This window comes from Anticarsia gemmatalis, chromosome 18, assembly GCF_050436995.1.
Source record: "Anticarsia gemmatalis isolate Benzon Research Colony breed Stoneville strain chromosome 18, ilAntGemm2 primary, whole genome shotgun sequence".
In the NCBI taxonomy this organism is placed as follows: Eukaryota; Metazoa; Arthropoda; class Insecta; order Lepidoptera; family Erebidae; genus Anticarsia; species Anticarsia gemmatalis.
This window is the reverse complement of record NC_134762.1, coordinates 11455733-11477518: the sequence shown is the minus strand read 5'-3', so window position 1 is coordinate 11477518 and position 21786 is coordinate 11455733. Positions and strand designations below refer to the sequence as shown.

At 35.3% G+C, this 21786-nt stretch overlaps 1 protein-coding gene and 1 non-coding gene across 5 annotated transcripts in view; one reads left to right on the top strand and one right to left on the bottom strand.

Moving 5' to 3' along the window:
* The window catches only part of LOC142980472 (neurobeachin-like), a 223713-nt gene that overhangs the window by 99370 nt on the left and 102557 nt on the right, over nucleotides 1-21786 (top strand). Inside the window, exon 2 of one of the 4 annotated variants that reach the window (XM_076125883.1) lies at nucleotides 1870-1995. The exons of the other annotated variants lie outside the window; for them this stretch is intronic. Coding sequence (XP_075981998.1) covers nucleotides 1870-1923 — 54 coding nt within the window. The 3' untranslated portion in view covers nucleotides 1924-1995. Of the gene's footprint in view, nucleotides 1-1869; nucleotides 1996-21786 lie in introns of those variants that run through there. 4 annotated transcript variants of the gene reach the window in all.
* Nucleotides 3895-3967, bottom strand: TRNAA-AGC (transfer RNA alanine (anticodon AGC)). Its single transcript has one exon. It is a non-coding gene; the product is annotated as a tRNA-Ala (tRNA).

Sequence of the window (21786 nt, the reverse complement as noted above, 5' to 3'; positions counted from 1 at the left end):
CGCGTGTGTTGAGCGATTCATTACTATAACACATTATTTTTAAACTATCCAAAGTTTTATCAACCGGAAATCACTACGTGAATTGGTGTTGCTTTTACTACTGATAATGTATTTAAAAAAAGGTTATTTTTAGTATTCTTGTTAAAACAAAAATGTAGGATTTTTTTAATAACCAATGTATTTTGGGGCATTTAAATGTAATAAGTTTGTAGCTTCATATAATTGTCGTTAAAACCTGCTATAATATAAATCGTATCATCGTTTTTACTACACAATCAATTCTAACTGATAATTGCCCATCGAACGTGTACAATTAAAAGTCAATTAGCCATCGTTATCCAATAAAATTAAATGTGTTATTTTAGCTCATTTCGTTTCATTGCCGGTGCTCTAAATATCACATTATGCGGTCAACTTAATGCTTTTACCCAAATGAAAAGTAACTGTTCCGTGTTATCGTTTTTCTTTATAACACAAAGACACACTGACATCTCTTTTCATGTCATATTCTCCTGGTAACTTTAACTTGTATCTTTTTTATATTGTAAGTAAAGCGTTTTTGCGTAGTTATTTATATTGATGGGTGATCGCTTAGTAGTTTTAAAACTCAGCGTTTTTTTGTTTCGGAAGCCACTTCAATGTTAAAAAACCGGCGGTAAGCCATTACAGGAGAGGAGTTTGATAGTGTCTAGGTTTAGGGAAAGTCTCTTTTTAAGTTGTTTTTCACTACCTAAATTCGATTAGTTAAATTTGTAACCACACATTTTCCTGCAGTCGTCGCCTTGGTAAATACTGTTTCCGATTCCCATAAGAATGTTGACCTTGTAAAATTTTCACGAGGTGTAGTCTGTTTGTATCTAACTTCCGTATTCATATTTGAACCGAGTGTGCTCTCTGCACGGCCGCTATTGTCCTGGCCCGATGAAACGCTGTGATTATGCAAAAAACTGATACGTTTACCTTACTCTATTGACATTGTGGTCACATTAAACCGTAACACGTCTAAATAAAGCTCAAATTCAAATGCCACGCTCACGCTCGACATTTCCCCTAAACCAAACTGTAACTGAAACTAGACTTTATGTGGTGTACTTAAAGTTTATTATGCCATACGTTTAGGTTAATTCAGGTAACGTTGGCAGAGACTCATTTAGTATTAGAGGTTTATCTCAGAGACAACTGTATTTCAAGGGAATGTGTTGGTTGCATGGTCGCCGACTAATTTTGCACTGTAATGTATACAATTTACGATTAATTTTAGCGTACATAACCATGATTGTTTTAGCTTTATAAGCTTTGTTTGTTTTTGAAAGTTTGAGCACACGTTTTGCTTCAAGTAATTTGCCAGGTTACCAGGCTGACATCAATGGAAGGAGCTCTTCGATATGTTTGCCTGCGGGTGGTATGATACTCGCAATGTGAGCCTATTTGTAGGTAAGCCATTGTATAGGATTAATTTAGTTGACTGATTAGAGTATTGAGGTTTTCCCACACAAATAGGTGATGTTCAATGTTTGTATTGCGTTCAATGATGTAACTACTAAATGAGAATTATCAAAATTAGGCTATTCTGTTCAATGTAAGAGTTGATACGATTTATTGTAATAACCAAAAACCTAAGTAATTTAAGTTCGTTATGTATGTTAGGTATAGTGTTATATTGTTTGTCGTATTACGGTGTGATAAATACTTAAAGCATATTTTCAAAATTGTATAAATTGGTAACATGTTACTAGAAATAAAGGCTTAAATTAGTTTTTCTTGTACAATAATTCAAACATAATTATGTATCCTGTTAACAAAAGAACACTAAACGAATTCTGTGTAAAGTTGTATACATGACTAATGATTAATTTCTCTTTTTTTCAGGTAAGTGGCCTACGAGAAATTAAATTTCCATTGGAATTCGTGACAATGTTTTGATGCTTAACGTGAGTAATATTACTTTAAACGTTAATACTAAAGTAAGCTTAACACGTGAACATAATCAATACAATTACTAACAAACGCGTTTTGTATTACTTTAGAGGTTATTTTAAATTTTTCATTCGACTAGCGCCATCTCTGGAAAACGCCCTGTACTTTCAAGTACACTCTCAGCGAAAGAGGCTGCACTTTCCTCCCTTGGCTCTGTGAAGAGGGCGACTTGTGTATACTTTCACTTAGCAACTCTCGAATTGAAACAGAGATGGCGCTACTTGTGCAGTTGAACATTTCAGTAGGACTTTAAACTACCGATAGAGGTCGCTTGGGTAGCAATGGGAAGGGTTAATCGATAACTAGAGAAGAATGTAGCTTTAGGAATAATTTGAATATCCGTAAGTAAAACAATATTAGAATTTAATTTTTTCCAGCGATACTCAATAACTTATCTGATAAGTCGCTTTTCGTGCATTGATCTTAGAGTTATTACTTTACCTATATGTTAGAAGAAAACATGATTACTATATCTATGTAGTTAAACTTGAATGAAAAAGAGAGAAACAACTCCAGTTAATTTTCAACCAATGTGGTTTACGATCGCTTGTTATTTGAAGACTTTATCTGCGGCAATTAAGTAAGCAATTCCTAATAAAGTATGAAAAATTAACTTATTTTTTAAAACTGCAACGCTCGGCACTCGTATCTATCTTCTTCATGAAGTTACAAGCTTTTGTTTCCTTCATTATAACAAGTTCTTTATTAAAAAACTTTTTATTTTAGTTCTTCAAAACTGGCAACTTTAAAAGCGGAATTGCTTCGTTTCTAACACATAGTTTTATTGTAGAAGAACTCTGGTAATACTTTTGCTTGTAAAAACGCTACGGTCGGTTGCAAACGAAACAGTGTGAAAGGACTCTCAAGAGCTCTGCTGGTATTTTGTTCTCTTTGTCATCTCTGCTAGCCTGGTACTTGTACACGACACTAGCACTAGTTACTTTACATTGTTTTTCTACCCCATTGTTTTCATCCCTATACATTTTTCAAGATTCATCCTTTTTTTCAAATATAATGTTTGATGAAAGTTTCACTGTAACAAAAAATCATTGCTGAAAATGTGCATGTGTTCTTTGAAAATACAGTACAGGACCTACTAAAAAAGTAACTACTTTGCACACCTTTATGCTTTTACCATACTTAAACAGTAAAATAACACTATTCCCAATTCTCATGTCTATCTCCATAAATGCCCCATTACCAGGGGTGTAAATGACTGCATCCCTCTCGTTTTACGAAAACACCCATAGTCGTTATTCCACCATTAAAATTAGTTTTCCCGTTTAGGAATGTACCCTGGTAGTTGCGAGAATGGGGGACGATTGAACCCCGGCTTTTTTCTTGTTACAAAAAGGATCAGTTTTTGCTCGTCCCGGGGTTATTGATAAGCTTGTTGCCGCTAATTGTTTAGTTCACAGATTATCGTGTGTATGATAGTAGATATTCTTTTCGTTTATGTTGAAAGCTTTACTTTATTAAATTTGAAGAAATAGTATTGTACTTCCAAAACCGTACGCCGTAGATTTCAGGAAAACTATGTAAAATCGTACCTAAAAATGATTCATTCATGTGAAAAGCAAGTTTTTGTAACTCGGTTATTCTTGCAGTATGTAAAACAGCAGACGTTTGGGTACCAGGACGACATGACGTTGAAGTAGTGTCAGGAGTGAAGCGTCCTCGTGGCGCGACGCTTTGTTAGCGACGCTGTTCAAAACTCCACAATACTGGCTTGTAATTACACACACTAGCTGGCATTATTTTAATTTGCTATGCGGAATTGTACCAAGGAACAGTCTTTCAATTTGTGTTGTTAGTATAAAAGTTACGAGCTGCACGAAAGACTTTTTGACAGTCGAATAAATGGCTATAATAGTCGTAGAGATGCTAAAAACCTTTGAGCAAGATAAAAAAAAGACTTGGAGGCGCCGGGTATCGATCCCGGTACCTCTCGCATGCTAAGCGAGCGCTCTACCATCTGAGCTACGCCCCCTGTTAGTAAAGAAACCAAAAACTAGATTTACTTTTATACAATGATTCATATTTTGCCTTCGAGCAAGGTCAAACATATTTACTAAAAGATTTTTCGCTTTCGAAGATTGTAATGCTAAAATAATTGAAAAGTATGACTAATAAATATTTAATCAAATCATACATAGCCATACCCATAAGTAAGTATTGGTATGGACATTTTACCGTCAGTTTTATTTAAATTAAAATAAGTAAATATACCATGACGCTGTAACTATTTACGATTGTATGCTTCTGGTAAATAAATGTAACGTTTTATCAGATATGCTGTTATGTAATGTTCTATTTACTTATTACATACACACTATGATTGTGCAAGCGTGAATATTGTACTCTAGCACTCTGTTAAATGGGTTTGTGCGAAATGCTTACTTGATATTTGTTTCGCGTTCATTTGATTTAAATAATCTCTGATTTAAATTAACTTACTAAAATACTATCAGGAATGCCTGTTACGTTTGGATTTACTTTTCACTGATATTGATAAGTATACTTTTAAATGTGTGTAAGAGTTATTTCGTGACGCAAAAAACATGCCATTTTTTCCCTGTAAATACAAACATTTACAAGGGATACTATGAAATATTTTCACGATAAATGAACCCTACGAGTACAGTGGGCCACGTGCCCTCGGGCCCTGTGACCTACATCCGACGTATACAACGTACATGCACACACTACCCCCACCCTATGTACTAGGCATTCAGAATGCGCCAGGAGGTGAGCCTACCTAGTGTTTCCTTTGATCACGACGCTTCTGCCCCAGTTGGCAAGCGCATTGCAAAGGTATGCAGTGCAAAGGTTAATTCTTTTGTCTGTTTTAGACTAAAATCTCTGCTTCGATGGGTGAAGCAGTGGTGCGTATTACTTGATTGCAATGTCTTGGATGCTGAAATTTGCGTTACGTGCCCGGTAAATACAAATAGGTCGGTGGGTCTGTAAAATAACACTGCAAAACATAGCGAAATGTATAGTTATGACCGTAATTGATTTCTGAGAAAACAGTCGTCAAGAAATCTCAGCAGAAATCTATAATTTACTGTGCAATTCTTAAAATAAATTAATGTTCAGTTGGCTCTTTATAAATTTGTTCATTAAATCCGACCGAACCTTGTAAAGCTTGTCTATTATAAACGCCTCGGATTCCTTTTCTCCTGGTATCGGTGGGGTCGGTATTCGCGCGGGTACTCGTAAAAGGGTCTCAAATCCGAGGTTTAATATCGTTGGCTAATTAATTTCTTTTCTTGGTAGATCTTTTGTGGTTTTCCTTCACAATACACTTAGAAATTCCTTTAAAATTGTACCGTAATTTGTAATGGTGCTTTCACACAGTAGTTGGTGAAACTTTATTACAATTCATTCTATTCTACTAAGCAGCATAGTCGTCATTGGTTTATTCTGGGTGAAATCACCCGGATGAACAAATTGGAATAAACCTGCCCAACGACTTCATCATTCAAATTATTGGTTGAAAATCAAATATTTGAAAACGATAGGATTGGAAAAATAAATACTCGCAACAAATTATATCATTTATTGTTTTAACAAAATATTTAAAGTGATTCTTAATTAATTTCGATATCTGGTGTTAATATTTTGATTAAGCATGGTCTTTTTTATTCGTGTGCGAACTCTCTGAAGGTACATAATTGATTTGGGAGGACAGAACGAATAATACATAAATGTCGTCTCTCCAGTAACCTTTATATTATCCACTAACCAAATTATACCAGGAGTGAAGACGTCCCATGTCTCGTATGTGACACTGACACGCAATCGTGCGCACATTCGCAGACAGTTGGTTATTAAGCGCTGTGGTGTACATGCACTAGTTTACATGCTCGTGACAGCTCCTTTGTGCTCCTCCTCTCCTGGTATGTAAGACGAGTGTCTGCAGATGTGTCGCCAAATGCAACATGCACGACGACGGGTCAGCTCCTGTAATCTTATTCAAACCTAGTAATTGAGTTGAAAATTCTGGGTGAATTTTGCCAAGAAATATATTGTGATTTTGGCATATAAAGCACAGTAATAAAAATATGACAATTACGTAGCTCTGTATACTTTTGCGTAAATAAAATAACGCGCTAAATGTTTAAAAATAGCCACAAAAGGTTCTTATTATAGACTTACAGTAACGAGCTCAAATAACCATGAAAATAATGAGTTGTTTCTCAAAAGACGATTGTTATCCAATTTCTTCAAAGTTTTTCGTTTCAGTATGGATAGGTAACCTATTTTCTAAATGTGCATTAATTGTAGAGTTTTTCTGGTCCCCTGGTCGATCGCGAGCGAAGTGAGGAGAGATCCAATTTAAGTTTGCTCGGCTTTCGGCGACTTTAGCTTCGACTTTACCGTTCGGTTTAATTTATGAGCGGTTACCGACGATTTATAAGGAGGATTTTTAAAAAATGTCTTCAATTTAAATATACTTTTAAATGCCGGCTTACAAAATGCGTAGAATTAATTGGCCATTACTGCTGAAAATCTGACGTTATACAATTTAAATCTTGGCGAGATATCTATCAACATTTTACTAGACGAATGATTTATTTTGAAGATAGCTATTAGTCTGTGCTGACTACCTAAAGTTTGATTTGGAAAGAAGGCCTTTGCAGAACAGTGGACACTAAAACAGGCTTAGGAAAAAATGACAAACTTAATTTAAGCCAGGTTTCTAATTGTTCAATCCGTTATATCGACTTTGAATCAAGTCTAAGCCAGTCTAAGTTTCACCTTTACGAGTCCTCTGTCGCCTATACCGTGTACCACATAAGCACAGCGAGCTAGCGGAGCGGCAGTAGATCCCTTTCAGTCGGAGCACATCGGTTTGAGCCCCGACTCGTTACCAAAGAAACGACCCCCATTGTTCAAATCCAGATTGAATTCGACAACTTTTTCATTTTACTTGGAATACTATTGGAGTTTTTTTTCCGTTTAGTAGTTTACTTACATTGAATCCTAGAATCTTGGAATACTTCGCAATGATATTGATGCTAGTTTCTAATCATAAGATTTAGCTGTATTTTTTTACTTAGCTTTGCTTAAGTTGTTTATTTGTACGCTTGATCCTCTCGCAACAAATTGAAACGCATATGTTTAAATTAATTATCGATGAAAATCGTATTACCTATCTCTATGTATGGTAATTATTTCTTTAGTAAGTCTAGTTATAGCGATCTCTAAAATTAATAGTTTAACAGTCTTGGAAGGTTTGTCAAATTTGTCTTCGTACGATAGCCAACGTGGTGGATTACAGCAGTAAGCTCTGATAATTACTAAAGACTGTGTCTATGAAAGAGAGCAAATATTTAACAAATATTTTTTATATTTTTTTATGAATTAAACCCATCACGTTGCTACTGCTTAGGGCAGAGAACTTCTCCTAGGGTGAAGGAGTGATTAGGCATTGAATCAACTAGTTTTTTACAAAATGGATCCATTGAAGAAATCCATTTTAATTATGACTTGACATTTATTCCAAGCTGATAAGTTTATCGACGCAGTGAGAAAGGGTTCGTTAAATAAATTATCTAGTAGTCGAGCGACGCCGGGCGGTGTTGTAAGTGGATTATAGGTACTTGAAGGAGTCTACACGTAGAGATCTTGAGCCGATTGGTTCAGGTGTCGGGGTAAATCAGGTCTGTGTTTAGACTTGGTTTAAATAGTTTGTGGTCATGTTGTAGGGCTTTAAGATTTGTTTCTTTGCTTTTACATTCCATTATTACATAGTCTATTAGTATTAGTATTTGATAAAAAAATGTATATCAATAAGACATCTTTTGTAATCGATAATCTATTAATTTGATTGCATTTTCTGCTGAAACAATATTTAAAACTAAAATAAATGTGAGTAAATTAAAAATATACTTTAAATTTGATAAAAACTGTGCGCTAAATAAATAGTTTTAAAATAAGTAAAATTTGGCTTTAGCAAAATTTATATTTGTAAAATGGAATGAGTACACATGATTCACATCATTAAAAAAATCCTCTTACAAACAAAACACACCACATCGTCTCGCTACCTTTCGTCTGCGGCCCGCCTAAGTGGATTACTCGCCCTTTATGCTTGTCAAGGGCTGGTTGCGGTCGCACCGTGTCTTCCAGACCTCTCCGAGGAGCACGACAACCTTCTCACATCAAACCTTTTGTATTATATCTTTACTAATTATTTTATATATAATTTGAGTATTACTTAATTGTATTAACTAATTGCTAGTCTGCAGACGATTGTTGAGATGCTATTTGTGTTAAAGATAGCTAAGTCTCTTTGTGTAATAACTAGAATCATTGCTAAGAATCGCGGGTCCCATTGAAATACTTATTTGTGTGATTCAGACATTTATGTGGATTACACAAGTATATGTTGTAATTTGGAATCGAACACGCGAACCCTGCGCGTAGTCGTCACAACGCGATTAACTTTTAGTATTGACATAATGATATGCGTTCTATTTACCCCACGAAACTAAACCTTTTTTCTTATAAATAAATAAATTAATGTCCCACTGCTGGCCAAAGGTCTCCTCCTGTAATTAAAGCCTTTTTTCATACCGTGTTTTTTTAGTAAAAAAACAAAAAGATTGGATCCTTGTGACACCCTAATTAGCGGCCTCCTTGCGTCAAATTTCAATATATATTTTTACTAGTTATCTCATACGAAGAGCCGAATCCAATATGAATTTTTATTCCAAGAATCTGAACACAATTTTCCCTGAACGAAATTATTCATTGTGGTTTTAAAGAAATATCAGTAGGTTCATATTCCCTGCTGCAGGCTCTAGAGGGAGAGCCTTGCATTTCTTAAGAGATGTTATTACAACGGATGATTACTTTCTGTTGTTGCTCCGCGCTGTGCAGCGGTATTATCTGCTATGAAAATATACTGCCGTGGAGTTTACGCCATTATTAATGGAGAAACAGCTTACGTTGGATGGATGTCGGTTATCCTGTTTAACTATGAAATGTTAGACTTCTCCAGTGTTATAACATTAAACCTAAATATTTTTACCTAAATATTTCTGACTTCAAGACATAAGTTTATAAGTAGTTTAATGTTTTGGTAGTAAGGTCGCTCAAGCTGAAATTACTGCTTTAATTTGATTAAAATACATACCTATTATCACGCCTGTTATACCTACCCGAAGGAGTAGGTAGAGAAACGCCCATGTTTCGCCCTCAACAATGTTTAGTGAATTCTGTTAATATGATTTCATTCTACTTTGCTAAATATAATAAATCTTCATTTTTATGTTCTCAAAATGATAGCAGTGATATTAGATTCTATCATGCACACTATATCACATAAATGCTATGCATTTGGTGTACAAACATAAAATAAAACACTATTGCTCTATGCCTTCGGCTACAAAAACGTACGGTATAATAAATTCAGGTGAAATATTATGCAAATATCGTTTAAAAACAGTTTTACAATATTGATTTGGCTCAGTGCACGCGGTTACGTCACGGCGTGTGCAACACGGAATACATTTGTATTCTGCACCAATAAATGTGTCAACTACCTGCCCGGAACGCTTTTACCAATTTATACTTTATATTGGACTAGACATGGTGTGCTTGCAAACATGTATGAAGGAAGAAAAGGAGTATGTTAAGATTGCATTAGGGACTGAAAACTTTGATACCTATAGAAATATGTTTGACAGATAAAGAATGGAGCATGAAATTAGCCACCTCCTCAAATACTATGTTTTCTTAGTAGTCCCAAATAAACACTTATGAGTACTCTGTTTGTATTAAGTAAAAACTTTATATTATTCGGGTCGAACTCTAAATAAAGCAAGTAACAATAGCACAAAGCCAAAGGGGGAATTATGTGGACGGATTACGTGCGTCCGAATGCCCACAGACGAACCGACCGTCACACAAACACCTCTCACTATGTGTTAATACGATACTCTGTACCAGGAGCGCATAGCCTTTGAGTAGTGTGATACTATGAATACTGTATAAACTGTATTATTCACATACGAGTAAATTATTCACTGAAGTATAAAGTTACTGTAGCTTAAGAGAAACTACTAATTTTAATATTTTCCATTGAAATAAACATACACAAAATGTATTGTGAGAAATAGGAATGCTTAAATGTTCGTAGAAAATATTAATTTCGCAGAGATTTTAACCAGCAGATAAAAATTGTACAAATTGATGATTGGTTTCGGTTTTTTACCCAGAATTCGGTGCGAATTCTCTGAACCTTTAGACAATAATTACAGCTATTGTACAATTCGTGGTACTAGGTCTACATAAAATGTGGGTAGTATAAAATTACATACGCAGATTTCAATAATAGTGTTCTACTAAACAGCTCAGAGGGACTTACCTTTAACTCAAAGATGAACAAATATTTACTTGCTTCAATGGAACTATTTTCAATTTAACAACACATTTCGATATCATGTAGTTATGAAGGAGATCTTCTCTTTGGCAGCACAGCGGAGCAAGCCTGTGAAGAGCTCGAAAAAATCATATTAAAAAGTCTTTCTCGTTTTTGTTCCTGTATGAGAAGTAGAAAAATAATCACACATTTCCTTTTTCCTATGTGAGGCAGGGCAGAGACCAAAGAACGCTACTTGGTGCTATCTATACAAACTTCCCTTTCATTTACATCCATACATCTTGTCATACAGAACGGCCGGCTAAGAATAATACTTTTAAATTGTGGGTAATAAAACAACTATTTATAATTACTTACGATTTTCTGCTATTTATTTGTCACCGCAAACGTCTTGTCAAGTTAAAAAGACTTGTGTGAAAGTAATTTACAAGAGAGAGCGCATAATAAGGATCGTTTTAGAAGTTGCCGCGATTGTTAGTACTCGTTGAAACTAATCAGAAGCACCCACTCTCACAGGTTCGACTTGAAAAACTTCTCCACAAAGCTCTTTCAATTAAGTGACATGATTCTGCCACCAACATTAACCTACGCTAAGGTAAAAACTTCGATCCATTTATTTATTACTAGCTTTTACCCGCGACTTCGTCCGCCACCTGAATTTTTCCATGGGAATGCGTCATTTTCCCGGGGTAAAAAGTAGCTTATGTCCTTTCACCGGTATCAAAAGCAGGGCGGGCCATTGTTAAAAAAGAAAAAAGAAAGTTGTTTTAAAAAAAACGTTAATAATTATTTCCGGTGATTTAACTCCAATATATCACGATGAAATGGTAAAAGCTATTTTTATTTAAAATTTGTTTGTCACTTCAATATTGAAAATTTCATACTCGCCTCGGAAATTGCCATAAAATGACTTTTGGTACAAAAACAATTTTTGCCGGCTAAATTTCAAATTCTCGGAAACGGATTGATTGCAAAATATTTTAACGTTGAGATGATATGGTGTCGTCAATATTGCTTCCTAGAAAAGTGGTGCAATTTCAAAACATGGATTTTTTATTTTAATACTAAATTCTAATCTTTCAGTCTTCAGTCGTAATTAAAGATATTTCTAATTTTCCTAGTATTTCCTGGAATAGAATTCTGTGCTAAGAGATTTCTAGTAAAATTATTTTTAGAATGTAACTCCAGGAATTCAGTTCTCGTTTCAAAGGACACGTTTATTAACATTTAGGTATCGCAATAGTTTAGACAGTCGACAGGCCGCGCCCATACTACTCATTTAGAACACAATCAACTAATTTAGGCCTTAAACTTTGTGAGTTTTACTGTAAAATATCCAACTTATCCATTAAAAAGATTAAACAACTGTCCAACGACCTCTCCTCTGTTAAACATACTCCTAAGAAAATATTTACATTTGGTGGCGATCCAGGTCTTTAAAATTAAAAATATTTTAATTCGCCTTATTTCAGCTACTGAGCAACCATGTTGAAACAAAAGTCTTCTGCTTGATCTACCATGACAGTAATTGTTTCTTTACAAAGATATCTCTACAATTCTCTTTAACACTACATAGTAGGTATGTTTTAATACTTGAGGGAACTGGCTCATCGCGAATGTGCCGTAAGTGATATTAAAAACGGATTGCGCCGTCAGTTTTACGGTCACCGATATACTAGACACACACACACACATACATACTCGTGTGTACATTGTAATACCTTTGTTTTATTGCCTGTGTGTATGTGTGTGTGTGTCAGACTTAGAAGACTATTGTAGCTTTAAGATATACTCGTTGAAAACGATACATAGAGACCATCTGTAGCGCGATTTTCTACAGTGTGTATGCCCTGTACTAATAGTTCCTAAGGTTTCCGCTAGAGGCGTGGATCAGATTGTCATGAAAAATTTCTTGACAGCTGGTTATCAATAGTCGATAGTAAATAGTGAATCGGTAATTGATTAAGGTAGCATAACCTAAGAGAAGTTTCAAAAGTGAAGGTGTTTCAACGTTGTATTCAAAGTGATCATACGAGTAGCTCTTTGCGCTCAATCATTGGTAAACATTCGATGACGTTGAGATCCTTTGGTGTGGCCAATCTAGGACCAGGCCATAGATGTGACTGCTTCAGTTATATCCGAGAACTGCTTTAGTGCTTCGGAAGGCACGTACCTAAATTCAGACTTAATTCAGCAATTATATTCAGCCTTACAGCCTTATTGCTACTGCTTAAAAAGTTCCTATAAAAATAACACGTATTGAAGATAACCATAGACCATACCTTAATCTTAATTCACTTGTCAATGAATAGACACTAGCATTAAGATATATGACAGTACTCAGCTGAGCGCGTGCTATCACTGATAGTGATCAATCAGCCACGGGTCGGCGCGTTAATTGTGGCGGATACCCTTCGCGTAGTGCGGTCGTGGCGATCAACACTGCAGCTATCTGATAGATAAACTATAATATAGTTTATAGTGTGACCACAGTCGGTCAGGTTTGGCGGTACTAGGCTGACAGGAATACGGACAGTTGGATGTAATGGTGTTTCTGTACCTGACTTCGAATGTTCGAATGCTAGAGACATATCTTTCCCTTTTAAAGTTTCGAATGCGGCAAATGATGGGCTGTGGGATGTTGCAAGCCTGCTAAGTTCTAAAAAGCAGTTATCTTGGGTATGGGAAGTCTGTTAATACCTCATAAAGAAAGCTTTTAATAAATGGAAAAATTGTATGTTATTGAAACTTTGTCTAGTTTTCTTCATGATGAGTAGCAATTATATGCTTTTCTGCCATTACCTTAGTGCTATAAATTTCACAATCTAATTATTATTCAACTTTGAACATAATTTAAACATCATTTTGTACATAAGATAGATATAACAGTCCAAGTATGTGCAATCATATATGTTACGTGGTCTGAAACCAAATGCTTTGTGAGTGTTCTACCGCTCGAACTCCAAACCCTTTCTACATTCCTAGTACTCACATTGACCATTTGCTCCTTGTCTTTATTTTATTTATAGAAATAAAGACATACTTTTTTATTCACATGTATTTCGAAAAACAACCTTTTTTTTTGCAAGACGATAGGATCTATAAATACAATATGTCTTAAGACAAAAATGTAAAATACGACTATTATTTTACTTAAGAGATTGTCGATTTTCTAAATCGCAAATCTGTTACTATCTCCATGCTCCAACTAAATCGAAATTCTCTGTAAAAGATAAAATAAAATATAGAATAGACAAAGATTTATTCTTAGTTTTATTATCCCGCATTGGTTAATGGTTTTAGTTACTTATAGGTTTCCAGTAAAAATCTAGAACGATATTTTTTTAGGCTGTACAAATAACAATTTACATAGCGATAACAGAATATTGTTATGTAGATAGCGATTTTATTATTTTGCTTTCCAAAAATTTATTTAGGCACAGAATACCATTTTGCGTTTATCTACTGTTTTAGTTGAAAACATTTATTTTACCGGGAGTTAAATGATATCGGAATATCCGAACTGTGCTCATGTGCATACGATAGATCTACTGAATCCCGATACGTATCGTAAATCTGATCACAGTTTGACATGATGTATTGCGAGCGTCGAGTGTAGCCAATTGATCTATACAAAGTGACACCTACCAGGCTAGCATACCGTCACAGGAGTTCACACTATCAATTAGGTAGCATTCGATTGTTATTCGCGTCACACCATCACATTACGCAAATAAGGAAGCGACGGACAGCGGGGGAGTTACACTACTCCCACGGAGCCCTATTGAAAAGACATCTTCTTGTCTTATGAAATGTCAGCCGGGGGAAATAGGGCATTATTGATGTTTATTTTATAAACTCCGCTCCCCTTTTTTATGCGAATCAAAGGGTGCAATGGCATTTATCTGTTTCCAAGGATATTTTGAAAAATAGAAGCTCTATACAAACGGTATTAACTGTAGGATTAACGTCAAAGCCTCAGTAACATTTTAAGCGAAAAAGCAAGAAAGAGGACCAGTTAAATCCTAACGATGTTTTATTCAGTCATAGGAATAACGGACAACAGTACTGAGGATGGCTCTCGTCTCATTAGCTTTCCCAATAAAATAATTGAGAGTTTCAGTAGCGGGGGGTTGTGAAGGGTGCGGGGGTGGCGAGCCGCCCGGGACGCCTTTCAGTATTCGGTCGCCCGCCCCGGCGCCAGCCCGCGTTTCGCGCGCCCTCTCGCGCCTCCGCGGCTCGCGACACCTTCCACGTCATGTATGTTTAATACCAGGGTAGCATAACACAACAGTGATTAATTTATTCCAAACATCAGTGGTGTTTACGTTCGTCAGAAGACTTGCGCCGCGCATGACGACATTGTGTTATTGTGGAGGATCCGATACGTAGATGCTCGTGTTACCTTCGATTGGTTATCATATCCGTGTAGTGTTTGTGCGTTCACTGTAATGGAATTGTCCCGGACGAAACGGCTACTCATTAAGATATCTACTACTTCATTAACACATCATCAAATAGAGAAATCGCCATTTTTCTCGTGTGAAAAATGCTCGTACGTCTCATTCCGTTTGCGTTTAAACGTAAATATTTGTCGGATAATATAAACAGGCTTCAGCTGTCAATGAGTGACAGGTTGAACGGGTTTTTGCCTCATAAGTTTCAGGGAAAGGCTTTTTGCACATTCCATTTGTCAGTATGCCATTCAAACATGAAATATTTTACTTTGGGGCTGTTTCCTATATGAAATAATACATGTATGTACTTCGGCATAACATCAGATGTATGGATAATATTGACCTACTTTCTGAAGGTATATTATGGAAATAATAAAAACCCTTTCCAATCATTAGAAAGATGGGCCTTTACAACATATAATAAATATCGGCTCCAATATTGGCTGCGGCATCTCAAACGCAACTCGAAACTTAAAGAAACCCTTTGTTCAGAATAAATACAATGGCCTATGGTTAATTAATTACCATGAAACATTTTGATTTGTAATCATTTGCAAATACAATTCATCATTCTGCTACCCTTGTCCGTTGTTTGTGGGTAGTACTTTGTATTCTTTCATTTCTTGGCCGTCATTTCAGCAGCTACCCCTTTTTAGTCACTGTATTCATTATTTATTCCGTCTATCTTCTTAGGGGCTACATTTACAACCATCCTCGCTTGTAGCTAATACATTCGCACGAAATCTCAATCCTTTACTGGATAGTATAGTTTTTTACATCTTAACTTTACTTTTCTATCCCTTCTGTAGATCTTGTGCCTTGTCATTTCATTACGGTTTTGCGAAGACAGTTAGTGTCATGTCATCAGCGCTGCGGTTTACCTCGGTACCAATGTCATTTAGCGTCCAATCTGTAACTTTAACCTACTTACAACAATATAATCATCTAGGCTAACGAAATCCTTACAAAAATCTACTAATATTTATATAATAGTTTTTTTTTAAGTCTATGTTATTATCCCACTGCTGGACGGGCCTTACTCCTTCAGTTCTCTCTTAAAATCTCTCCGATCAAAATTAGTATCTATGTAACCGTGATACATGGTGGCCTCTCATTTTATTCCTAGGCATTATACACAAAAGTATCAAATAATCGTAGTCTAGATATCATTTAATCTGCCTGTATATAGCACAGACATGCTAAGTTCTACAAACTTAGCATCCCAACAGGCGTTCCCACCCCGGTACAGCGAAGCTCGTCAATTTCAGTTCTACCAATAACAGTTCGACGCAGTTCTCCATGCGTGTGATTTAAACTAAATTACTAAGTTGGTAATTAGCGTGTTAGTACAAGTTGAGTCGTACACATGTCAAATGTAAATGCAATCAGATATTAGCTGATCACTCTGTTATTCTGTTTTAGATGGCATGATGGTAATTCGATTTGGTGAGAGTTTAATATGTTTCTAGGAATTTGTATAAGTGATTATTGAGACAAATCCTTCACTAAATGATAAACAGTGTACACATGTATACTTTAATAAGAAATTAATCTTCTAACCGTAAAGGAAAATATCGAGATGAAACCTTGCATACCTTAAATTTTTTTAACTCATTACTTGAGTAAAGTCCCCAACCCGCACTCAGTCAGCGTGGTGGACTCAAGCCCTAACCCCTCCCCCGTTCGAAAGGAGATACTTGCGTACTAGTAGGACAGTGAAGGGTTACAAAAAATACTTATTTTAAAATATTTATGTATATACAAAGCAAATATTAAACTTAAATGCCTCAGGATTCAGAATAAATGTTATACAAGTGTATACAATTGTTAGTTATAAACTAAATTCAATTTCATGATTGAATATACGATTCTGCATACAGTAATATATTTGTCAATACTCCTAAATTACGCGTTTTATACCATGACAATAGGTTTTATATGAATTCAGTGCTGTGTTCAAACACAAAGGGACTTGCACACACACGTTTTGTGCGAGCTCCAACTGACATAACACAAAGAGATTTTAGCGCTAAGTCTGCAAATGTGTACACACTTTTATATTCGTTTTTATTCAACGTACTATGTATAAAAATGTACGAAAATATGTTGTAAAAATTAATAGAATTGTCTGCGGTGAGGTCGGGCCGCGACCCACGTTAGATAGCCTATTGAGCGCTTCGAACCACACAAAATAAAGACAATTTATTGGTATAGCTCACAAAATGGTGGCCCTCGACGTGTTTTCGTGGCGAACTGAAAGGTGAAAGCAACCCCATTTAGCAGATTGCTCGAACACCGTTATTACACAATTTATAAGCTCCGAAATAAAGCCTCAAACTTTTGATTATTCCTGGAAAATTTTATATGAAAATGGACCAGAAACTACTTACGAATAAATGGAAATTGCCGGGATAATGTGCTTAAGAACATACATTGATCAAATCCGTGATTACTCTGAAAATAATTTATAATTTTAATAACTTTTTTACAAACAAGAAATCAACTGTTTTTCAGGTATCTAAATTCTGGTGTCCAATATAAAGTGTGTCTATGTAGAACGTAACTGAACGTAACTAGTTGGAAGTGAAATAAATCGCCTAGTGTTCATACTAACGCTAATAGAATTTCAATTCAATATATCACAAATGGGTTTTGGTTCCCCACAAACCATTTTTAAATCCGTCGTAATCGTTTCCAACATTAGCGGTGTCAATCGATTTTGAACTTTATGCGTTCGAGTCACGTATTTCATTCGGTTGAAGTGGGACGGCGTTCCGTTGCAAGAGTTATGCGTCACATTTGTCTGTGTGCTGTAATCAACGGATCTTTTTTATCTCGGCATCGGCTCTGTAGGTAATGTCGCGGGCCTCTCGCCCGCTGACCTCACAGGACCCTCCGAGGGAGGGATCAAACCTCGCAAATATTGCTATGAGCGATCGTTAATATCCCTCCTCTTGTAGGTAGTCGATCCGAGATTTTAATACAATCCGAGCTTGGTTTTGCGTACATATTGACTTTATAATACATAATGTATACCCAGGATCGGCGATTTGCTTCAAAAGGACCGATATCACAAGGTGAATGAATGTGGACGCAATAGATGAAGGTTGTGAGTCCTGAATCGATATTTATCTAAAGTTATGATAAACTGGAGCGATTATTACGTATTGTGTGTCTTAGTACCAAGTTATTATGAAACAGAGGAGGTAACAAAGGACCAATGTAACTGTACATAATGAATTCTGAGAAATTCAAATTTGGAACTACCACTTGGCCTTGACTCGACTCACGTGCCAAAAACGTTTACGGTTCGGTGCCCTCATGTTTCCGGGACTAGGGGATCATAACAGCTGGCTGGTGCTCGTTTTGAAGTCTGAGATAATTCCTCCCTAACCGTATAGAGAGAACATATTTACTAAATACTTAGACTGCCTTTCCAAAGCTGAACAAAGAATATCCCCGAAAATTGTAGGACTCAAACACATAACTGAGACGCGTAGTCGCATTTCGCAGATGTATTGTACATTTTCTGAAAAGCCACGAAGATGTTTTACGTTCGTAGTTGAACTAGTTGTAGTATGAATAATTACGGTGACTGGCAGCGAGACATCTTGACGCGTGAAATCGCGTCACTTCGCATTACATCTCAGATTTCAGTGATGTGAATTAACATTGCTTATTGAGGTTTTGCATTTCGTATCTTACTTACGACTGTATTACTCGTATCTTGGGTATACTATCAGATTTTGAAGCTTAGCTTTACCGTTGTAAAACTTAATAGTCGAAGATAGAGTGATGATTCAATTTTGAGTGATGCTCAAAAGTATTTCTTTCTATGCAATTCTCTTTAAAGTTGTATGTTGTATAGAGACAGCTAGTAATTTTTTTCTTTACATATTTACATTTTATTGTTACTTTAATATCTATAAGAATATACAAATATATATAAATATACAAAAAGTACTTAATAAATAACTATTATTAGCATTACATAAATGTGATGCCTGCCTCACCATTTGCCTATAAGGTATCTAGCTAATATTCGGTGGGAAACCGGCTTTATTCTAGGACAATTATACGGTTAGTTAGCGAAAGGTAGCCTGTAATATTAAATTAAATGTAGATATGAAATGTGCGCCACTTACGTACAATATTCGCACGAGTATTGTTGACCACACATGTAATTTAATTCCCGGGGATATCATTAACTCGACCGTTTTAATACAGCCCCGAAATATTCATTTAAAATAGCTGTTCAACTTTATTATCATAGTAACATGTTTTGTATTTGCCTCGGTTAAAGGATACGTGAGGAAAACCTCTTTCTTGGAAGTCGGTTTAAGAGTACATTAAAAAACCGTTGAGTCGCTAACCCAAAAATTTTAATGACTTTTCTTTTTGCGAGAGGAAAGACTTCTAAAATATACCCAAAAAATGACTTAAACCTAGTAAACGTTTAAGAAAAGGTAAAAAAAAATTTGGCCAATGTAAATAGTCCCAAATATACCTCAAAAGTAGTATTTATTACTGAGAAATAACTAAGTGTAAATAACTGCGTCTGCTTTAAGATATAAAATTTTATTTATTCTCCGTCCAATTCGTAAAAATATATTAAGATTTCGCATTCAGTTCGTGACATTCACTCGTCCTGTTAGATTTATTAATATTTTTATCTGTGAAAGATTTTAATTTTCAGTAGAAAGATATTTTTATGTGAAAAATTGATGCAAAGGTATAGTATCTATCATTTTAATTAAACAGATATAATTTTATTTAATTAACCTTTCGATAGTCCAGTAGCATATAGAAAAAAACTAACTACTCATGAATAAAAGGTGCATTTCAAATCTGTGAGGATATGCACAGTAACCAATCCGCCCTTAGCTAACGTGGTAGACTCAAGGCTTTACCTCTCCCTTTTTGGGGAAGAAACCCTTGCCCAGCAGTGACACTATAGTGTAAAAGAAATTGCAAGAAAATCTTGTTATAAACTATGTTTTTTAAAACGAAATCAATTCAGATCTGTGCCATACATTAAAATCATCTCTAAACTTAAAAAAGACTAAGTACCTTCTGCGTATTTTCTTAAGTCTTTAGCAAGACTAAAAAGTTAGACAGCCTGAATAATAGTGCTCATTTGTATCTAGTGTTTAAGGTAAGAACTAACAAACTTAAATGAGTAGTATTTGTCAGTGGTAGCTGGCGTCGAGTGGCAGACGCTCCTGCCAATTAGCCGTGTCATGTACATAACAAATATATAGCCTTAATGTTACCTAGGTAAAGTCTAACGAGATACAAACCAAGCTTTAATCATGTTATTTGAGTTGAGGGAATAATTTTTGTGGTGAACTATTAAGATCATAGTTCTAAAAGATTGATTTATCTTGATAAATGTTTCATCAAGACGTTATCACTTCAAATTAACGACGATCAGATAATAATAATGAAAATTATTAATTATCTTGATAATATTGAAAGGTTGTAATTAAATGCAAAATTGACAGAAAGAAGTATTTATTGATTATATACAATTTTTGAGTAAATCGTGGCTTTCAGAATCACTTTAGTTGCTTTCATGTTGTTCTGTTTCGCATATTTATGATTGCGTAATCCATTATTTACTAAACCGAAATTAATCCTCTATAACGTTTACAATTCGTTCGTGATTTGTGAATTTCAATGTCAATTAGCAGACCGCAATACTGTCCCTTGACATAAAGAACATTTCTCATGATTTTCCACGGCTTTGTGTTATATTTTATCCAATTAAACTTGATCACATGTGTAGTTTTAAATTTAATGTCTATATTAATATCTTATGTCTTTAAAAGGCTTTACTTCGTCATGGTCGGTCTCAAAATGTTAAAGTACTAGAGTAACATTTTGTTTACGACAAGTCTCTAACGACTAGGAGAACATAAAGCACGCAGCGTTCCTAATATATGTTCTATCACGGGCCACTGGTCAAATTCCTAGTACTGCTATAACCGTAGGCGAACAATTTCGTACCAGGATTGCAGAGAATTGAGGCAGTCGCTGCGAGTAAATACAAATAATGTTGGACGTAGAAAGAGACCCTAAATTCTTAGCGGTTGTTAGACATATATCTAGTTTTTCATATTAAAAGCTATTGGTTTTCTTGTCAAAATAAGTTATTTCAGTTTGGTCAACTTGGATTATTTATACTGAGACGTTTTCTTTAAAGTTAGTACCACACAAGCGTAGTTTAAAATCGGATGTGTCGTTGAAGCTCCCAAAAAAATGGCTATTTTTTAAATTATTACATACGAAAATATCGAAAAACAATTGCTGGAATTAAATATCGAGATCGGCTTTTGTAAATATAACAATTAAAAATTTCGATTTTATATTGATACTCTTGCATGAACAATAAATACAAGAGAATATAAAAATATACGTTATATTTATTTCAAAAGGATCATTTTACGTTCTGTGAATTGTTTCAACAGTTCCCGTGTTTGTACAGTTAACGTCAAATATATGTAAATACTGTCACATTTTCAAAAGCATTTTTGTTAATGAAAGTAGTGACAATATTAATGTGTGTATTATTTAAAAATAAATTTTACAATTACTGCATATTGTTTGTTGCCCAATATAACCTTAAAATATATATTTTTATACACGACTGCCTCTATAGTGCGGTCGTTTGGGCATACGACTACTGATGATGGATGTGTCGAGTTTGAATTCCGGGCTAAACAAAGAACTTTTCTAATTTATTTTCAAATGAGTAAATAGTAACCTGTAGTTTGGTAACATGTCCGGCAAATGGCAATAGGCTCGCCTCCTATTACATGGGACTTACACTGTTAATGGCGAAAGGTATGTGTATTTTTCTAACACTTCTGCCGCGTTATTATGTGCCGCCCGCGACTTCGTTCGCCTGGAAACCCTTGCCTGTAAATCCAGATCTATCGGAAACTCCTGGATAAA